Below are 19,983 nucleotides of genomic sequence, written 5' to 3'. Positions count from 1 at the left end.
CAAGTCTTCAGAAGAATTATGCTGCAAGACTGCTTGTGGTCATAGGTCAGCATGGTCAAAAGCCAAGTTGGACCTATCCACTGGTATTAAGGAATAGTGGCATTTATGAGATGAACTGGCTGTAGAAAATGATATAGGGCTCAAAGGCAAAACCTGTAAGACATCTTAGCATGGCATTATGTAAAAAAAAGGCTGGAGATCTAGTTAACTGACCAGGCACGACCAGAGACATTCAGGACGTTGTTCAGTGAGATATTGTGGTCAGTAAAACCAGAAATGACAAACAAAAGAATCAATGATATTGCAGGAGAAAATGAGACTGGAGAAGTGGATTGTGGAAGCCTGCAGTTGTTACCAGAAATGCAGACACAAGAAGATCTTACTACAGTACATCAGAAATGTTTCAACAGTGGGAAGGTACGGTAGCATAGTGGTTATTTTACTGGACCAATGATTCGGAGACATGAGTTCAAATCCCACCACGGCAACTGGGGAATTTAAATTCAGTTAGTTAAATAAATCTAGAATTAAAAAGCTCGATTCAGTAATGGTGACCATGAAACTGGACTATCATAAAAACCCAACTGGTTCACTAATGTCCTTTAGGGAAATAAATCTGCCACCCTTGGCCTATATGTGACTCCAGACCCACAGCAATGTAGTTGACGCTTAACTGACCTCTGAAATGGCCATTCAGTTTTACCAAATCGCTACAAAGAAGTATACTAAGAATAAAACCAGACGGACCGCCCGGCATCGACCTAAGAACCAGACACGACAAAGGCATAATCAGCCCAGTCGACCCTGTAAAGTCCTCCTCACTAACATCTGGGGGCTTGTGCCAAAATTGGGAGCACTGTCCTACAGGCTATCAAGCAGCAGCCTGACATAGTCATACCCACAGAATCAAAAGAAAGAAAGAAAGAGTTGCATTTATATAGCGCCTTTCGTGACGACCAGACGTCCCAAAGCGCTTTACAGCCAATGAAATACTTTTTGAAAATGTAGGCTGCGATTTCGCCAGCAGAGGTGGGATCATGGCGGGAGAGGTGGGTGGTGGGTTCCGGTCCCGCTCCCGGCGCCAGCCCACTCTCTCCGAGTGATTTTACGTAGATTGAGCTTGTTAAGCCCACCCTGCACATGTCCTGGCCAATTAAAAGGAAGCGGGTCTGATGACATCATTTGATGACGCGTCATCAGCCGGTTTCCTTAAAGGGGCCATGTCCATATTCATTTTGACAGTTGTTCTGTCAATGTTCTGCAGCATTGAGGTGCTGTAAACACTGACGAGCACTGCACAAAGGTGCATGGCTGCACCCAGGTTCTCCCATTACTCCCTCCATATGCTTATGGAGGGAGTCACAGCACGCAGGAAGGTTCTCTTCCCTTCCCATGGGTAGAAGAGACCTCCTCAGGGCACCAATGCAGCCTGGTTGCACATTGCACAGGAGGGCAAAAGCAGGGATGTCGTCAGTAGGACCAGGCTGCAGTGGTGCAAACTTTTCAATAATCTGAGCAGATCACAAAATGTTACTGCCAAGCCACACTCAACCTCATCCTGCTGTGTCACTCATCCTATCCCCATCACTCTGCCTTCCCTACCCTACTCCTGCACATCCTTACTCACACCAACTTACCTTGCACCTTCACCCATCCCTCTTTATCTACATTATCACTTCCCCATCTCACTAGCCACCCCTCACACTCACACCCATCCTACTGCAAGCATACCAACTAACAACACACAAGAGTAGGCACTTGAGAGGTTTAGCCAATGTTCATGTGAAGCCTCTGGTAATGTACTGTCAAACATTGAAATTTTTATTTTCAACACTTTTTACTTTATTGGACAGATCTGTGCTCACCTTTAGAAATGTCTTAGTGAATTCCAGTGAAGGTTGAGACATAATTCCCCCCCCCCCCCCAATTGTGATGAGTGTGAAAGGAATGGCTTGGACATTGTAGGGATGCTTTATGGTGTTGGTGTCAACCTGGCGCATCATGTGGCAGCCAGGGTGTACAGCGTCAAGTAATGTAAATCTGGCCATGGTGATGCCATCGCTGGCCTCCCGGGCAGCAATGTTGTCGGGTGCTGATGCCCTGTATCCTGTGCAGCGTCAGGTGATTGCAGAGAAGGTTGGTGTTGTTGGTGGTGGTGCTGGTGTGTCTGGTAATGTTGGTGTTGGGGCTGGTCGTGGAGGGATTCAGAGAACCAAGGTGAGATTTTTTCAAGGGCACCGATGTTGCTGGAATAGATGGCAGCTGAAGTTGAGATGACAGAAGCAATCTGTCAATGGTGAGAGAGCTTGCTCCAAGGAGGTGACAGTGGATAGAGAGTTTACTCAAAACACTTCCAAACTGCATACAGCTCAAAAGTTTCTTCCAAGTCCTAAAGGCTCAAGCTTCTGACATTGGAAAGTGACCAGCTGTGAAATGGTAGCTTTCATACCACTTTTGCAGCTGTCACCTAATCACAGCAATGGGAGACATGGAGAACCACCCCTACTTACCTGACGTGATCCCCGAGTGGCGGGAACCTCATTAAAAAAAAAAAGTGGTAAAATTGAAATAGGCTGGCAAAATTGTAGTTAACAAGCATTTAACTATCTTAAATGCCTCCCCTGCCGCTTGGTGTCGGGTCTGTTCTGAAATCGCAGACCCGACTCTTTGAAAACTTACATGGTGGCGGGTTCGGAGCGGGCTCCCAACCCGCTGTCAATCATTTTGATTTTGACAGCGGACCCGCACTCTGAGGGCCAGCAAAATTCAGTCCGTTATCACTGTTGTAATGTAGTAAACACGGCAGCCAATTTTGCGCACAGCAAGTTCCCAAAAACAACAATGTGATAATGACCAGATCATCTGTTTTAGTGATGTAGGTTAAGGGATAAATATTGTCCAGGACACTGGGGATAACGTCCCCACTCTTTTTAGAAATAGTGCCATGGGATCTTTTACGTCCACCTGAGAGGGCAGATGGGGCCACGGTTTAATGTCTCATCTGAGAAATGACATATCTGGCAGTGCAGCACTCGTTCAGTATTGCACTGGAGCGTCAGCCTAGATTTTTGTGCTCAAGTCTCTGGAATCATAGAATCATAGAAATTTACAGCACAGAAGGAGGCAATTTAGCCAATCTGTCCGCGCCAGCCGACAAAGAGCTATCCACCCTAATCCCACTTTCCAGCTCTTGGTCCATAGCCTTGTAGGTTACGGCACTTCATATCCTAGTACTTCTTAAATGTGATGAGGGTTTCTGCCTCTACCACCCTTTCAGGCAGTGAGTTCCAGACCCCCATCACCTTCTGGGTGAAAAAATTTCTCCTCAACTCCCCTCTAAACCTCCGACCAATTACTTTAAATCTATGCCCCCTGGTTATTGACCCTTCTGCTAAGGGAAATTGGTCCTTCCACTGATCTTCTGTCATTTTACCCATTAACAGATTTGCCCAGTTTACAATGGACAGTCTCTGTTTCATCAGTTTTGCACTTCTCCCTTTCAAACACTACGTTGAACTTGATCATGTTATGATCGATATTAGATAAATGTTCACACACCGTTAGGCTGTTAACTAAATCTGGCTCATTACTCATTACTAAATCCAATACAGCATGCCCCCTTGTTGGCTCTAGGTTACAGAAAACTATTTCGGACACACTCAAGAAATTCACTACCTTTCTGACAGGTGCTAGTCTGCTTATCCCAATCTATATGAAAGTTAAAATCCCCAATTAAAACCACTCTGCCTTTACTACACGCTTGTCTAATCTCTGCATTTATACAATCTAGCACTTCACAGCTGCTGCCAGGGGGCCTATACACAACTCCCACTACAGTCTTAAATCCTTTCCTATTTCTCAATTCTACCCATAAAGTCTCCACTGCCTGCTTACCTCTCGTTATATCCTCTCTTATCATTGAAGTGATTTCATCCTTAATCACTAAGGCTACTCCTCCCTCTCTACCATTTTCCCTATCTTTCCTGTAGACCTTATAACCTGGTATATTTAGTTCCCAGACCTGAACGTCTTGCAGCCATGTCTCAGTAATGGCTACCATGTCATACCCTCCAAGTTGAATTTGCGCCTGCAGTTCATTCAATTTATTCCAGAGTGCTGCACTGTCAGAGGCGCCGTCTTTTGGATGAGACGTTAAACCGAGGCCCCGCCTGCTCTCTCAGGTGGACATAAAAGATCCCATGGCACTATTTCAAAGAAGAGCAGGGGAGTTATCCCCGGTGCCCTAGCCAATATTTATCCCTCAACCAACATAACAAAAACAGATTATCTGGTCATTATCATATTGCTGTTTGTGGGAGCTTGTTGTGTGCAAATTGGCTGCCATGTTTCCTACATTACAACAGCGACTCCACTTCAAAAAGTACTTCATTGGCTGTAAAATGCTTTGAGATGTCTGGTGGTCATGAAAGGCGCTATACAAATGCAAGTCTTTCTTTCTTATACTCCGTGTGTATGTATAAAGTACGCTTATTTGGGCCACACACCCTAACCTGTCCTTCAGCTCCAATGTTTTATTCACATGTTTCTTATTTCTCTCTCCTGGTTTAGTCACTTTACATCTTTTAGTTTTCACTTTATCTGTGGTGCCTGAAGCACAATTTCTGACTGTTACTCTACTCTCTTCCTTTTCATTTGTTTTTTAACTATTATTTATACTACATTATCCACCTGAGCCTCCCCCCACCCCGCCATTTATTAGTTTAAAATCCTTGTCACACCATCCTGACTTGGAAATATATCGCCGTTCCTTCATCATCGCTGGGTGAAAATCCTGGAACTCCCTCCCTAACAGCACTGTGGGAGCACCTTCACCACACGGACTGCAGCGGTTCAAGAAGATGGCTCACCACCACCTTCTAAAGGGCAATTAGGGATGGGCAATAAATGCTGGTGTTGCCAGTGATGCCCAGATCCCATGAATGAATTTAAAAAAAGGTTGGATCTGCCCTTGCATAGCAGATAAGACTAAAACTCAGAAATCTTGCACACCTTACGGGAGATTGTGCAAACTGAATTAAAAGGGCTCAAGGTAGAAAAAGCACTCGGGCCAGATTCAATTTATCCTAGGGCACCAAAATTAATGAATGGGGTTGTGTTTTATGCCCTGGTGAATATTTTCAGTAGGTCAGAGGGGTAGTACCAAATGATGAATGAAAATCACATATGGTGCCCTTATTTAAAAAAGGAATTAAAGTTGCATCCTGGAAATTATTGGCCAGTGAGTTTAGCCTCTGTGGTGGAGATGTTAATGGAAAACGTTATTGGCACACCTATAAATGATCATCTAAAAGTACAGGGCTGATAGGAGATAATGACAAACCTGATCCAGTTTTTGAAGAAGTAACTAAACTTGTCGATCAAGGAGAACCAGTATACACCATTTACTTGGATTTCCAAAAAGCTTTTGATGAAGTGCCTCTTGAAGGTTTGTGTAAAAAATTCCAATTGCATAAATGTGTACTGAAAGGATGACTAAACATCTTATACAGTTAAAAAACAAGGGAGCAGTTTTAACCCTACCTGCCTGGCAGAAACCAGGTGGGTGGGTAGAGAAAAGAAAGGTAGAAATATGTGTACTTATACAGCACCTTTCTTGACCTCAGGATATTCTAAAGTGCTTTACAACCAATGAAAAACATTTGAAGTGTAGTCATTGTTGTAATGTAGGAAACGTGGAAGCCAATTTGCATACAGCTAGGTCTCAAACAGCAATGAAATAAATGATCTGGTGTTGGTTAAAGGATAAATATTGGCCAGGACACCTGGTGAACTCCCCTGTTCTTCTACAAATAGTGTTGTGAGATTTTTTTACATCCACCTGAGGACAGATTGGACTTCGGTTTAACATCTCATCTGAAAGAGGGCACCTAGACAGTGTAGCACTCTCTGAGTACTGCACTGGAGTGTCACCCTAGATTATGTACTCAAGTCCCTGGAGTGAGGCTTGAAACCATGACCTTCTGATTCCGAGGCGAGAGTGTTACTACTGAGCCAAGTCTGACACCTAGTAGTTTAACATCATTCACATTTCCCAATATTTTCTTAGCAGCTCACTGTTTATTCCTGACTCAGTCTCAACCTATTTGTTGGGTTAATATGATGGATTGGACTGACACTGTTATTTAAGTCGTTACAGATTTTATGTCTGTGATTCTTTCAGTTGTCACTTGAAATGTACAGAGGGCATTTCTTAATATTTTAATTTGTAAGTGAAGCATATTAACTATAGAATATTATGAACCATGACATTGTCTCATGCAGCTTTAATTACATTTTCACAGAAGACAACATCAAAGCATACATGAAAAGGCATAATCAGGATCATGAGAATGAGTCTCCATCCCCAGGCAATGAGGTGCTTCTATCCAACATGGATTCATCCGTTACAGCAGTAGATGAACCGATATCTGAAACGAATCCGTATTCTGATTATAGTAGTAGTCGACCAATGCACTCAGCCAAACAAGAAGAGTTCTGGACTCCAAGAGAGGACCTAATTCTGCATAGTCCTAAAAAAAGTTCCACTGATCTAAACATAGAGACAGACAGGTCTTTAGCTAAAAGTGCCCAACCCGTTTTTTCTCCAGAGGAGACTGAACCTAAAGAGAATAGTGACTTTATGAAGGGACCTTCTGTGTCAAGTGGAGAAATACCATCCAATTCAAAGAAAAACGACCCCATGCATAATGCTGATATGAGGCAGAAGAACTCATTTTCAAGAAATTCATCAACATTGCTGTCAGAAATTCTGCAGGGTGTTAAAAAGCCGCAAAAAGACAACACAGATAGTGCCATAAAATCAAACATATCGGCAGTGCAAAATCCAGTAAAAGAAAGTGTTGTGAGTGAATCTCCTGACATAGATAGTCTGTTTTCTTCAAGACCTTCAGATTTAAAATCAGTTGCAGCCAATACAAAGTCCAATGAATCAAAGGGGAAAGATCAACACAGAGACAATATCTGGGACCAAAGTGCTGAACCAGGTGGATCTATAGGTTTAATGAACAACATGTCAAGCCAAACCAAAAAGCCAGGAGAATATTACAATGACATACCAAATCTATCATTAGGGAGAGGAGAGACTGAGCATTCAAGAAGAAAAGGCATTTTAAAGCGCAGTCCAAGTACTAGCTCCACTGAGTCAGAAAACCTATCCAAATGGACCCCAATTCGATCCACAGAAGACATAGGAGCTATGCCACTACAAACTGAGGATTCTGATGGCATCACAAAGATGGAACCAGGTAGCAAGCAAGTGAGGTTCTCTACTAAAATGAACAACAAGCCTCTGGCAAATATAGTTGAAGGGCGGAAAATTGACAAAGCTCATAACTCTTCACTGATAATGAGTGAAGAACACACCATGCCACAGCAAGAAGACAGTAATGTCAACATATTCTCCTCATTATCTCCAGCTCCAGCTCCAGCTCAAAGATATGAAACCGAACAAGATGAAAATCAATATTTGACCAACAAAGGGACAACTGAACGTGACCATTTCCCATCACTGAACTGGAGAGAAAACTCAGAGGCACTACAGAAAGAAAACCAAGGTATATGCTAATAATTTGGCAGTCTAGTAAGAGCATTTAAGTTATTTCTGTTGAAATTATAAATGTCCTTTTGCTTACTCACTTTGACAATTTATATTTTGTTTAAAACTGGATGGCAGTTCAACACATCTCAACTCACTTGGGGTCAGTTTTCAGAAATAGATCAAATCTTGATGCCAGAGAGGAAGTAGTTTGGTCCACAGTATCTTGCATTCAAGTATGGGACCAATCTGTTTCAAAAGCACCAACTAAGTAGGTTCTGTGTCATTTTATTTAACTAGGAATAAACTATAGAAACTTCAAAGACCTGGTAGTCATGGCTCTGTCTTCCTTGGCAACATGGAGACTCCAGTTCCACATGAGAACATAAGAAATAGGAGCAGGAGTAGGCCATTTGGCCCTTTGAGCCTGATCCGCCATTCAATAAGATCTTCTACTTTAACTCCACCTTCCCAGACTATCCCAATATCCCTTGGTTCCCTTCGTATCCAAAATCTATCAATCTCTGTCCTGACTATACTCAACGGCTGAGCATCCACAGCCCTCTGGGGTAGAGAATTCCAAAGATTCATAGAAACAAAGAAACATAGAAGATAGGAGCAGGAGTAGGCCATTCGGCCCCTCGAGCCTGCTCCGCCATTCAATGAGATCATGGCTGATCATCCAAATTCAGTACCCTGTCCCTGCCTTCTCCCCATATCCCTTGATCCCTTTAGCCTTAAGAAATATATCTAACTCCTTCTTGAAATTATTTAATGAATTGGCCTCAACTGCCTTCTGTGGTAGAGAATTCCACAGGTTCACCACTCTCTGGGTGAAGAAATTCCTCCTCATCTCTGCCCTAAATGGCTTACCCCTTATCTTTAGACTGCGACCCCTGGCTTTGGACTCCCCCGCCATCGGGAACATCCTTCCTGCATCTAGTCTGTGCAGTCCTGTTAGAATTTTATAAGTTTCAATGAGATCCCCGCTCATTCTTCTAAACTCCAGCGAGTATAAGCCCAATCAACCCAATCTCTCCTCATACGTCATTCCTGCCATCCCAGGTATCAGTCTGGTGAATCTTTGCTGCACTCCCTCCATGGCAAGAACATCCTTCCTCAGATAAGGTGACCAAAACTGCACACAATACTCAAGGTGCGGTCTCACCAAGGCCCTGTACAACTGCAGCAAGACATACTTGTTCCTTTACTCAAATCCTCTCGCTACGAAGACCAACATACCATTTGTCTTCTTAACCGCCTGCTGCACCTGCATGCTTACCTTCAGCGACTGGTGCCCAAGGACACCCAGGCTCGTTGCACTTCCCCTTCTCCCAATCTATTGCCGTTCAGATAATAATCTGCCTTCCTGTTTTTGCCACCAAAGTGGATAACCTTGCATTTATCCACATTATACTGCATCTGCCATGCATTTGCCCAATCACCCAACCTGTCCAAATCATACTGGAGTTTCTCAGCATCCTCCTCACAGCACACACGCCCACCCAGCTTTGTGTTGTCTGCAAACTTGGAGATATTACATCTAGTTCCCTCGTCTAGATCATTAATATATATTGTGAATAGCTGGGGTCCTAGGACCGATCCCTGCGGTACCCCACTAGTCACTGCCTGCCACTTGGAAAAAGACCCATTTATTCCACCTCTTTGCTTCCTGTCTGCCAACCAGTTCTCTATCCAAGTCAGTACCTTGCCCCCAATCCCATGTGCCTTAACTTTACACGCTAATCTCTTATGCGGGACCTTATCGAAAGCCTTCTGAAAGTCCAAATACACCACTTCCACTGGTTCTCCCTTATCTATTCTACCAGTTACATCCTCAAAAAATTCCAGTAGATTAGTAAAGCATGATTTACCTTTTGTAAATCCATGTTGAGTTTGTCTGATCCTGTCACTGTTTTCCAAGTGCTTTGCTATTACATCTTTTATAATGGACTCTAGCATTTTCCCGACTACCGACGTCAGGCTCACCGGTCTATAATTCCCCGTTTTCTCTCTACCACCTTTTTTGAACAGTGGGGTAATATTAGCTACCCTCCAATCCATGGGAACTGTTCCAGAGTCTCTAGAATTTTGGAAGATGACCAGCAATGCATCTACTATTTCTAGGGCCACTTCCTTAAGTACCCTAGGATATAGATTATCAGGCCCTGGGGATTTATCGGCCTTCAATCCCGTCAATTTCCCTAACACCATTTCCCTACAAATACTGATTTCATTCAGTTCCTCCCTCTCATTAGACCCTATGTTCCCCGATATCTCTGGGAGGTTATTTGTGTCCTCCTTTTTGAAGACAGAACCAAAGTATGTATTTAATTTGTCTGCCATTTCTTTGTTCCCCATTATAAATTCCCCTGATTCTGACTGCAAGAGACCTATGCTTGACTTCACCAATATTTTTCTCTTCACATATCTATAAAAGCTTTTATGTCAGTTTTTATGTTCCCTGAAAGCTTACTCTCATACTCTATTTTCCCCCTCTTAATTAATCCCTTTGTCCTCCTTTGCTGAATCCTAAACTGCTCCCAATCCTCAGGTTTACTGCTTTTTCTGGCCAATTTATATGTCCTCTCCTTGGATCTTATGCTATCCCTAATTTCCCTTGTTAGCCACGGTTGAGTCACCTTTTTTGTTTTCTTTTTATGCCAAACAGGGATGAACAAATTCTATAGTTCATCCAAGCAATCTTTGAATGTTTTCCATTGCCTATCCACCGTCAACCCTTTGAGTAACATTCCCCAATCAATTCTACCCAACTTGCACCTCATACCATCATAGTTTCCTTTATTTAAATTCAGTACCCAAGTCTCTGAGTCAACTACTTCACTTTCCATCTTAATGAAGATTTCGATCATATGATCGCTCCGCCCCAAGGGGCCTCGCACAACAAGATTGCTAATTAATCCTTTCTCATTACATAATACCCAATCTAAGATGGCCTGGTCTCTGGTTGGTTCCTCGACATATTGGTCCACTCCAGGAATCCCTCCTCCATAGTATTGTTACTAATTTGGTTAGCCCAATCTATATGTAGATTAAGTCACCCATGATAACTGCTGTGCCCTTATTGCACGCTTCTCTAATTTCCCGTTTAATGCCATCCCCAACCTCCGCATTACTGTTTGGAGGTCTATATACCACTCCCACTAACGTTTTCTGCCCCTTGGTATTTCTCAGTTCTACCCATACAGATTCCACATCATCAGAGCTAATATCCTTCCTTACAATTGTGTTAACCAGCAATGCTACCTCACCTCCTTTTCCTTTTTGCCTGTCTTTCCTGAATATTGAATACCCCTGGATGTTTAGTTCCCAGCCTTGGTCACCCTGGAGCCATGTTTCCGTAATCCCAATCATATCATATCTGCTTACCTCTATTTGCGCAGCTAATTCATCCACCTTATTACGAATGCTCCTCGCATTAAGACACAAAGCCTTCAGGCTTGTTTTTTTAACACTCTTAGACCTCTTAGAATTATTATTTACTGTGGCCATGTTTGATTTAAACCCTTGATTTCTCTGACTGCCACCTTTGCTTTTCTCCTTCCTGTCTTTTGCTTCTATCCTTGTTTCCCTTTCCTCTGTCTATCTGCTCAGGTTCCCAACCACCTGTCATTTTAGTTTAAACCCTCCCCCAGAGCACTAGCAAACACTCCCCCTGGGATATCGGTCCCGGTCCTGCCCAGGTGCAAACCGTCCAGTGTGTACTGGTCCCACCTCCCCCCAGAACCGGTTCCAATGTCCCAGGAATTTGAATCCCTCCCCCTTGCACCATTCCTCTAGCCACATATTCATCTGAAATATCCTTCTATTTCTACTGACTAGCACGTGGCACTGGTAGCAATCCTGAGATTACTACCTTTGAGGTCCTATTTTTAAATTTACCTCCTAACTCCCTATATTCAGTTTTTAGGACCTCATCCCATTTTTTACCTATATCGTTGGTACCTATATGCACCACCACAACTGGCTGTTCTCCCTCCCCTTCCAAAATGCTCTGCAGCCGCTCTGTGACATCCTTGACCCTTGCACCAGGGAGGCAACATACCATCCTGGAGTCTCGTTTGCGGCCGCAGAAATGCCTATCTATTCCCCTTACAATAGAATCCCCTATTACTATAGCTCTTGAGTTCACAACCCTTTGAGTGAAGAAATTTCTCCTCATCTCAGTCCTAAATGGCCGACCCCTTATTCTGAGACTGTGACCCCCTAGTTCTAGACTCCCCAGCCAGGGGAAACATTCTCCCAGCAACTACTCTGTCAAGCCCTTTAAGAATTTTATACATTTCAATGAGATCACCTCTCATTCTTCTAAACTCTAGGGAATATAGGCCTAGTCTACTCAATATTTCCTCATAGGACAATCCCCCCTATCTCAAGAACCAGTCTGGTGAACATTTGTTGCACGCCCTCTAAGGCAAGTATATCCTTCCTTAGGTAAGGAGACCAAAACTGTACATGGTATTATATCATCTGCACAATGGTCCTCTTAGGCAAGGACACAATTATTAACTTGGAGTTACTCCAATGTTTCATGATCTTTCCTATATTAGAATATAAGAGGATCAATTGAGTCAGAATTAGTCTTAACCTAATAATCACAGAATCACAAATCACAGAAACCCCACAGTGCAGATAGAGGCCATTTTGGCCCATCGAGCCTGCACCGACACATATCCCACCCGATCCCCGTAACCCCTACACCAACACATATCCCACCCTATACCCCGTAACCCCACGTATTTAATCCCCCTAACACTAAGGGTCAATTTATCATAGCCAATCAACCTAACTCGCACATCTTTGGACTGTGGGAGGAAACCGGAGCACCCGGAGGAAACCCACGCAAACATGGGGAGAATGTGCAAACTCCACACAGACAGTCGCCCGAGGCCGGATTCGAACCCGGGTCCCTGGCGCTGTGAGGTAACAGTGCTAACCACTATGCCACCGTTATTATCTTAAAGGAGATAAGCCCTAAACCGATCAATTTACTTATCCCTCTAGTGTACCTTACTCTGATGAACATTTCCTTCCCAGACACAAAAGCAAAATACTGCGGATGCTGGAAATCTGAAATAAAAACAGAAAATGCTGGAAATACTCAGCAGGTTAGGCAGCATCTGTGGAGAGAGAAACAGAGTTAACGTTTCAGGTCGATGAACTTTCATTCGAACGTTTCCTTCCCAGAGTTGGGTATTCAACTCTAGTTTGAACTTACTTTAACCAAATAGACATTCCATCTGCACCTTTGGATGCCAAAGAATCTAAAGAATATTTAAGTCAATGGAACAATACAAAGTTCACTCATACAGATTTTGCAAATCTGTTGAACTGAAGATCATTTGAAATCTAACTTCCTGCGGCACAGTTCATAGACATAGAAACATAGAAGATAGGAGCAGGAGTAGGCCATTCGGCCCTCGAGCCTGTTCCACCATTTAATGAGATCATGGCTGATCATCCAAATTCAGTACCCTGTCCCTTGATCCCTTTAGCCTTAAGAAATATATCTAACTCCTTCTTGAATATATTTAATGAATTGGCCTCAACTGCCTTCTGTGGTAGAGAATTCCACAAGTTCACCTCTCTCTGGGTGAAAAAATTCCTCCTCATCTCGGTCCTAAATGGCTTACCCCTTATCCTTAGACTGTGACCCCTGGTTCTGGACTCCCCGACCATCGGGAACATCCTTCCTGCATCTAGTCTGTCTAGTCCTGTTAGAATTAATGATCTAGAATTTTATAAGTTTTTCAATGAGATCCCCTCTCATTCTTCTAAACTCTAGCGAATACAAGCCCAATCGACCCAAGCTCTCTTCATACGTCATTCCTGCCATCTCAGGTATCAATCTGGTGAATCTTCACTGCACTCCCTCCATGGCCAGAACATCCTTCCTCAGATAAGGCGACCAAAACTGCACACAATACTCAAGGTGTGGTCTCATCAAGGCCCTGTACAACTGCAGCAAGACATCCTTGCTCCTGTACTCGAATCCTCTCGCTACGAAGGCCATTTGCCTTCTTAACCACCTGCTACACCTGCATGCTTACCTTCAGCGACTGGTGCCCAAGGACACCCAGGTCTCATTGCACTTACCCTTTTCCCAATGTATCGCCGTTCAAATAATAATCTGCCTTCCTGTTTTTGCCACCAAAGTGGATAACCTCGCATCTATCCACATTATACTGCATCTGCCATGCATGTGCCCAATCACCCAACCTGTCCAAATCATACTGGAGTTTCTCGGCATCCTCCTCACAGCACACACGCCCACCCAGCATTGTGTCGTCTGCAAACTTGCCGATATTACATCTAGTTCCCTCGTCTAGATCATTAAGTTCCTCTTAGTATCTTCCATAGGTGATTTGATTCTAAAAATTTGATTTGCTCCAGTTTTTCAGGAGTAGAATGGAGGTAAAAAGCACCATTTTTGTGGGGCTACATCCCATGCCCGAGTGGCGCCTGAAGTACATCCAATGCCCTATTGGCTCAGGCGATATCTAGGTGTTCTTGGCGCACGTCTGAGACAGGCATTAGGCCCTTTGCATGTGCTACTGAGGGCCTAGCACCTGTTCCACAACCTCAATCAGAAACTCAGCAGGACAGCTCCACTCAGTTTTTCAGGTTCTTCTGTGGCCTAACCCTTAAAGGACCTGTTTGGAAAATTCCCATCCACCTACCATCTCCGGTGTCAAAGCTGATGGAAGAGATAGCTTTTTTGACTGGTCCTCAATATTGCTGTGGGACTAAACCTTGCATACCTTTATTTATTATCCTTTTGAGCATACCCTAATGTAGAAGGAAACATGTGCACAATTGAGATCCCACAGTGGTACTGAGAGTCAGTCAAAAAATATTTACCTTCCCCAAGGCTCTTACCCTGTCACACTCTTGAACCGAATAGTAACATTCAGAGCTATTCTGCCATATTGTAGTTACTATCTTAATTCTTTATCTGAAGTTTTATCAAATCTATCTAGCTTATTTCTTTTTTCTCGAGATTACAGTGTTCAAAATTTCTTCCCACAAATGTATGGAAGATGGAATAGAAATTTTACTGCATAGACTGTTTAAGCCTCCTGACCATACAATATCAATAAGACTACGATTTCTGCGTATTTAGATCATTATTTGTTGACTTTCCACAAAAGAAATATAGGCAATACATCATTAGGAAATGCATTGCTTAGATGGATTATAGAATGTATCTCTTTATTCCTCGTCGATCGTGAATGGTATTACAAACATGAATTGCAGCCTTCAGGTGAAGTGGGCTTAGATGGTGAGGAAGGGGGAGTGAGAGAGGGGGGGACACGGAGGGGGAAGCAGGATCATGAAGGTAGGGGGGAGTGGAGGGAGAGGGAAGACTTAGGAGAGGGAGGGAGAAGGAAGGGAGGGGAGAGAGGAGGGAAGAAGAAGGACGAGGGTAGAGGGAGGGAAGGATAGAGGTGTTGGATTGAAAGGGAGAGGATGGAAAATGAAAGAGGTAGGGAGGAGAGGGTGAATGACGGGGGAAAGGAGATAGATGGGGGAGAGGGGAGATGGGCAGAGAAGGGAAATAGTGGCAGGGAGAGAGCAAATATTTTTGTTAGCAACCTTAAGAACTGTATCAGATTTCTGATTGGAAGTACTTAAATAAAATTATTAAAATATAGGGGGTGGTGACTGCCTATATTCAGCCAGCAGAGGAGCATTATTGGTTCGTGCCTGGGTGATGCCATCAGGGTGATAGTTAGCTGCACCCACCCACCCACCTCCTCCCTTTCCTGTCCTCTCCCCCTTCTATCCAACACCTCTATCGTTCCCTCCTTCTATCTCATCCATCTCCTTCTCTCCTCTCTCCCCTTCCTTCTTTCTCCCTCCTTCTCTTAAGTCTTCCCTCTCCCTCTACTCCCCCCTACCTTCATGAGTGGTGGGGTGGTCATTATCGGGCAGCAGGAGTGGCAGGGTCTTAGTCTGGAGAGGCCCAGCAGTGTAGAAGCTTAATGGCAAAGGTGGTAGGGAGAGACTCACAAATTGGGAGTAGAGGAGATGGTGGCTCCAGCATCATGGGAGGCCCATTAAACAAAGCATCGTTGGGAGCGAGATGACTGAGGCCTCATTAACCTAGAGCCAGAGGGCTGCACATGGAAAATGAGTGCCCCAGGGCAGCCCATGGCTCTGGGCCGCTGCAATATCAGCAACGGCCTGGCCAGCCTCTGGGCTCACAGGAAGGTAGGCCAGGGGAGGCCATTCTCGGGGAAGTGCAACCTATGCAGCAGCAGCCCAAGTTATTTTTATGAAGCCTGCAGGAGAACTCCTGCTCCTCCTGACCCCACAAAAATAAATAAGAACTTACCTTTTGTGGCGTTCTTCAGCTGGACTGCCAGCTAATACTGGGCAGAGTTTGCACCGTCCACGCTCCACCTAGTTGAGAGCTAAAATGGCAATGGGGTCCTATTTACATCGTAGGACCGCAATCTAAATACCTACATTAGATGTGTGCTTGCTTCTGCGGCTGCCCAAACCAAGGACCCCAGCAAATGGCGACGGCCATGCTGACAGCAGGTGGTAAGTTCTACCCCACGATTTTCAGGGTGCTACCACTCCATTTCCTCAAAATCTCTCTCCTTTAAGTGGAGCAGTATCCCAATGACTTTTCCTCTGACTGGATGATGGGCCTATTCTAAGGGATTTTGGAGATTGTGAATGACTGTAGTTAGGTAATCATATTTTTTTTCCTGACCCAGCCTCAACTACTTATTGTGAAAATATTGGAATTATGCCGATGATTGTTCAAATCAGCACTATTAACTGCTAACATTACATTTTATCTGGGTGATTTTTCAAGCAGAATCTTGAAATATAATTTGGGAATTGCTTTAACATGAACTTACATAACACAATGTGAATAGCTATGTTTTTAAAGGACTGGTTGACCTGTGAACTAAGACTGCTGCTGAACTTCCAAAAACCTGATTATGCAATTATTGAAAAGTAATATGACTGCTGTTTGTAAATCCAAATGGTCCACTGTAAAATAGAACTGGAATGGCTGTTACTGTCCTTTGTGCCAATGGAATCAGGTTCCATTGAATCGGATTCATTCTCTAAAACTAGCCTGGGAGTTTTTGATGCTGTTTTGATTCTTGCCCTGAATTCATTTGGTGTCAATCCAATAAAGAAATAGTGCGGCGGAGCCACCAAAGGACTCAGAGCGGTTGTACATAATTCCTTTAACAGCAATGTAGTTACTGCCTGTGCCTGTACCTTTAATTACACTATTTGACTGCACAATGCCTAGTTACCTTTACAGCACGGTTTCAACGTGATGACGTCATGCCGTTAGTCACGTGATACCCCAATGGCGGGAAGAACGTCATGACGTCAGTCTTCGGACCAGGGGATGAGTCCAGGTTGGGCCCTCAAGGAGAGTAGACCTGTTATTGATGTGTTCTAGCAGTTTCCAGTTTAAACTCGTTTGGTTTCATTAAAGTTCATTAATTTAATTACCTGAGTCGAACTCAGTCTTTTTGATAGGAACCTCCGTTCCTACATTGGTGACCCCAACTTCTACGAACGATTTTCGTGGAAGATTCGACATGGACACGAACGCCGTCACGCTGAAACTGCCACAGTTCTGGGAGCAACAACCAGACGCCTGGTTCATCCAGGCTGAAGCCCAGTTCGCCATTCAGAACATCATCGCGGATCAGACCCGTTATTATTACGTGGTCTCCGCCCTCGACAGCGCAACTGCATCACGGATCATCAGCCTCATCGGTAGTCCTCCTACTGACAGCAAGTATGATGCAATTAAGGCGCGGTTGCTCAGGTTTTCGGGCTATCAAAGTCGGAGCATGCTTGCCGGCTCATCACGCTGCCCGGCCTCGGGGACTCCAAACCGTCCGAGCTCATGAGCCGAATGCTCACGCTCTTGGGTGCTGAACCGGAATGTTTCCTCTTCCGGGAGCTTTTCCTCTATCAACTGCCTGAACAGGTTCAGGCTGCCCTAGCCAGCTCCGACATTACTGACTGCGCCAAGCTTGCGGCCGAAGCCAATAAGATTTTCACGGTTACCCAGCAGTGCTGCACGGCCACAAGGTGCCCACCCCCCACAGACGCAGTCCCGGCTTCTCCTACAGCGGGCTGGTGCTCCTACCACACCCGTTTTGGTGCGAAAGCACGATGCTGCCGTTCCCCCTGCAGTTTTTCGCCCCAAAAAAACCCAAGAAGACGCACGCGGCGTCCCTGGCGAAGGATGACCAAGTCTAATGGGCATTCCGCGGTGACGATGGCCATCGGTTCTATGGGGAAACTCCTCTATATCACCGATTCCCTCTCGGGCCGCCGTTTCCTTTGTGACACCGGGGCACAGTGTAGCATTCTACCTGCGTCGAAGCTCGACATGCAGACTGGGAACCTCGGTTTTTCCCTCGTAGCGGCTAATGGCGCAGCTATTCGAACGTTCCGAAAGTGGCGGGTTGAAGTCTGTTTCGGCGGTCAGCGCTTCTTTTGGGAATTCGTCATGGCTACAGTCTCACAGGCTATCCTAGGGGCAGATTTTCTGTGTGCCAACAGCCTACTAGTCGATGTCCGGCACCGCCGGCTGATATCAACGCGGCCACCTTCCACTCGATTCCGTGCTTCCACGGTACCTTCGTGGCGCACTCCATTGCCTGTGCTTTCCCTCCTCCAGATGACTTCACGCGGCTCCTCGGGGAGTTTCCAGAGCTGACAAGGCCCACCTTCTCCTCTTCGGTGACGAAACATCACCACTGCTGGCTCCCCGGTTTATACGCGGGCTAGAAGGCTCGAACCCGGCAAGCTTGCAGCTGCAAAGGCAGAGTTTGCCACAATGGAGCGGCTCGGGATCATTAGGCGATCGAAGAGTCCCTGATCCTCGCCTCTCCACATCGTTCTGAAACCAGGTGGTGGCTGGCGGCCATGCGGTGACTACCGACGCCTCAACGACGCCACCACTCCAGATCGGTACCCGATTCCGCATATCCAGGACTTCTCGGTCCACTTAGCGGGAAATTCTATCTTCTCTAAAGTCAACCTCGTCCGTGGATATCACCAGGTTTCAGTGCACCCCCAAGACGTCCCGAAAACCGCTGTCATCACCCCTTTTGGCCTCTTTGAGTTCTTGCGGATGCCGTTTGGCTTAAAGAACGCAGCACAGGCGTTCCAGCATTTAATGGACTCCGTTTTTCGAGACCTGCGTTTCCTTTTCGTCTACCTTGACGACATACTCATCGCCAGTGCCAGCAAGGAGGAGCACATCTCCCATTTGCGTTCACTCTTTACGCGCCTCAGCCAACACGGGTTAATCATCAACCCGGCCAAGTGCCAGTTCGGCCTACAACAAATCGACTTCCTGGGATATCGCATAACATCGGACGGCGCCGTCCCTTTGTCGACGAAGGTGGAGGTGGTTACTTCTTTCCCGCAGCCGTCGACAGTCAAGGCCTTGCAGGAGTTCCTGGGGATAGTCAACTGCTACCACCGTTTCGTCCCCAAGGCGGCTCAACTCATGCAACCCTTGTTCGGGGCCCTCAAGGGCAAGTCCGGTAAAGATCCAATCAGCTGGACAGAGGAAATGATCCAGGCATTCGGCGACACCAAGAACGCTTTGGCCAATGCAACTATGCTGGCGCACCCACTTCCAGGTGCTACTATCGCCCTTACCACCGACGCGTCAGACTACGCCATCGGTGCAGTGCAAGAACAGTGGGTCAATGGCATGTGGCAACCGCTGGCGTTTTTCAGCCGTCAATTACGAAAGAATGAAAAAAAGTACAGCACCTTCGATAGGGAACTACTGGCCCTTTTCCTCGCCATTCGCCATTTCCAGTTTTTATTGGAGGGGCGTCCCTTCACGGCTTTTGTCGACCACAAACCCCTTACGTTCGCCATGGCCAAGATCGCCGAACCGTGGTCCACTCGTCAACAACGCCACTTGACGTTCATTTCCGAGTTTACCACGAACATTTAACATGTGTCTGGTAAGGACAACCTGGTGGCAGATTGCCTCTCCCGTGCGACGGTCCACGCGGTGCACCTGGGGATCGACTACGCCCTCATGGCTGCAGATCAGGTTTCGGACTCGGAGGTCCAATCATATAGAACCGTTCCCTCTAGCTTCCAAGTGACCGACGTCATCTTCCAGGCCGCAGGCGCCACGCTCCTTTGCGACGTTTCCATGGGAGTTCCTCGTCCCATCGTGCCATTCGCATGGCGCCGGAAGGTTTTTGATGCCATACACAGGTTGTCGCACCCGGGGATGAAGGCTTCGCAACGGCTTATGTCAGCCAAGTTCGTCTGGAAAGGTATGCACATCGATGTCCGTGACTGGGCTAACACCTGCGTCGTATGCCAGAAGGCCAAAGTCCAGCGTCATGTCAAGGCTCCAGTGGCTGTGTTCA

The 19,983-nt window shown here is 45.5% G+C and overlaps 1 protein-coding gene across 2 annotated transcripts in view; it reads left to right on the top strand.

Annotated features, from left to right (window-relative positions):
* LOC147112717 (synaptotagmin-like protein 2) overlaps positions 1–19,983 on the top strand; it is a 252,889-nt gene that overhangs the window by 113,512 nt on the left and 119,394 nt on the right. The window contains exons 6-7 of one of the 2 annotated variants that reach the window (XM_085997307.1): positions 6,303–7,265; positions 7,437–7,574. In XM_085997307.1, the coding sequence (XP_085853433.1) occupies positions 6,303–7,265; positions 7,437–7,574 (1,101 nt within the window). Of the gene's footprint in view, positions 1–6,302; positions 7,575–19,983 lie in introns of both variants that reach the window. The other variant, XM_085997306.1, reaches the window with a different exon arrangement.

The sequence above is a fragment of the Somniosus microcephalus genome, chromosome 9 (assembly GCF_052327205.1).
Source record: "Somniosus microcephalus isolate GS21.2 chromosome 9, FLI_Smic_1.0, whole genome shotgun sequence".
NCBI lineage: Eukaryota > Metazoa > Chordata > Chondrichthyes > Squaliformes > Somniosidae > Somniosus > Somniosus microcephalus.
The sequence above is the reverse complement of the archived record's forward strand: the minus strand, read 5'-3'. Positions and strand labels throughout refer to the sequence as shown.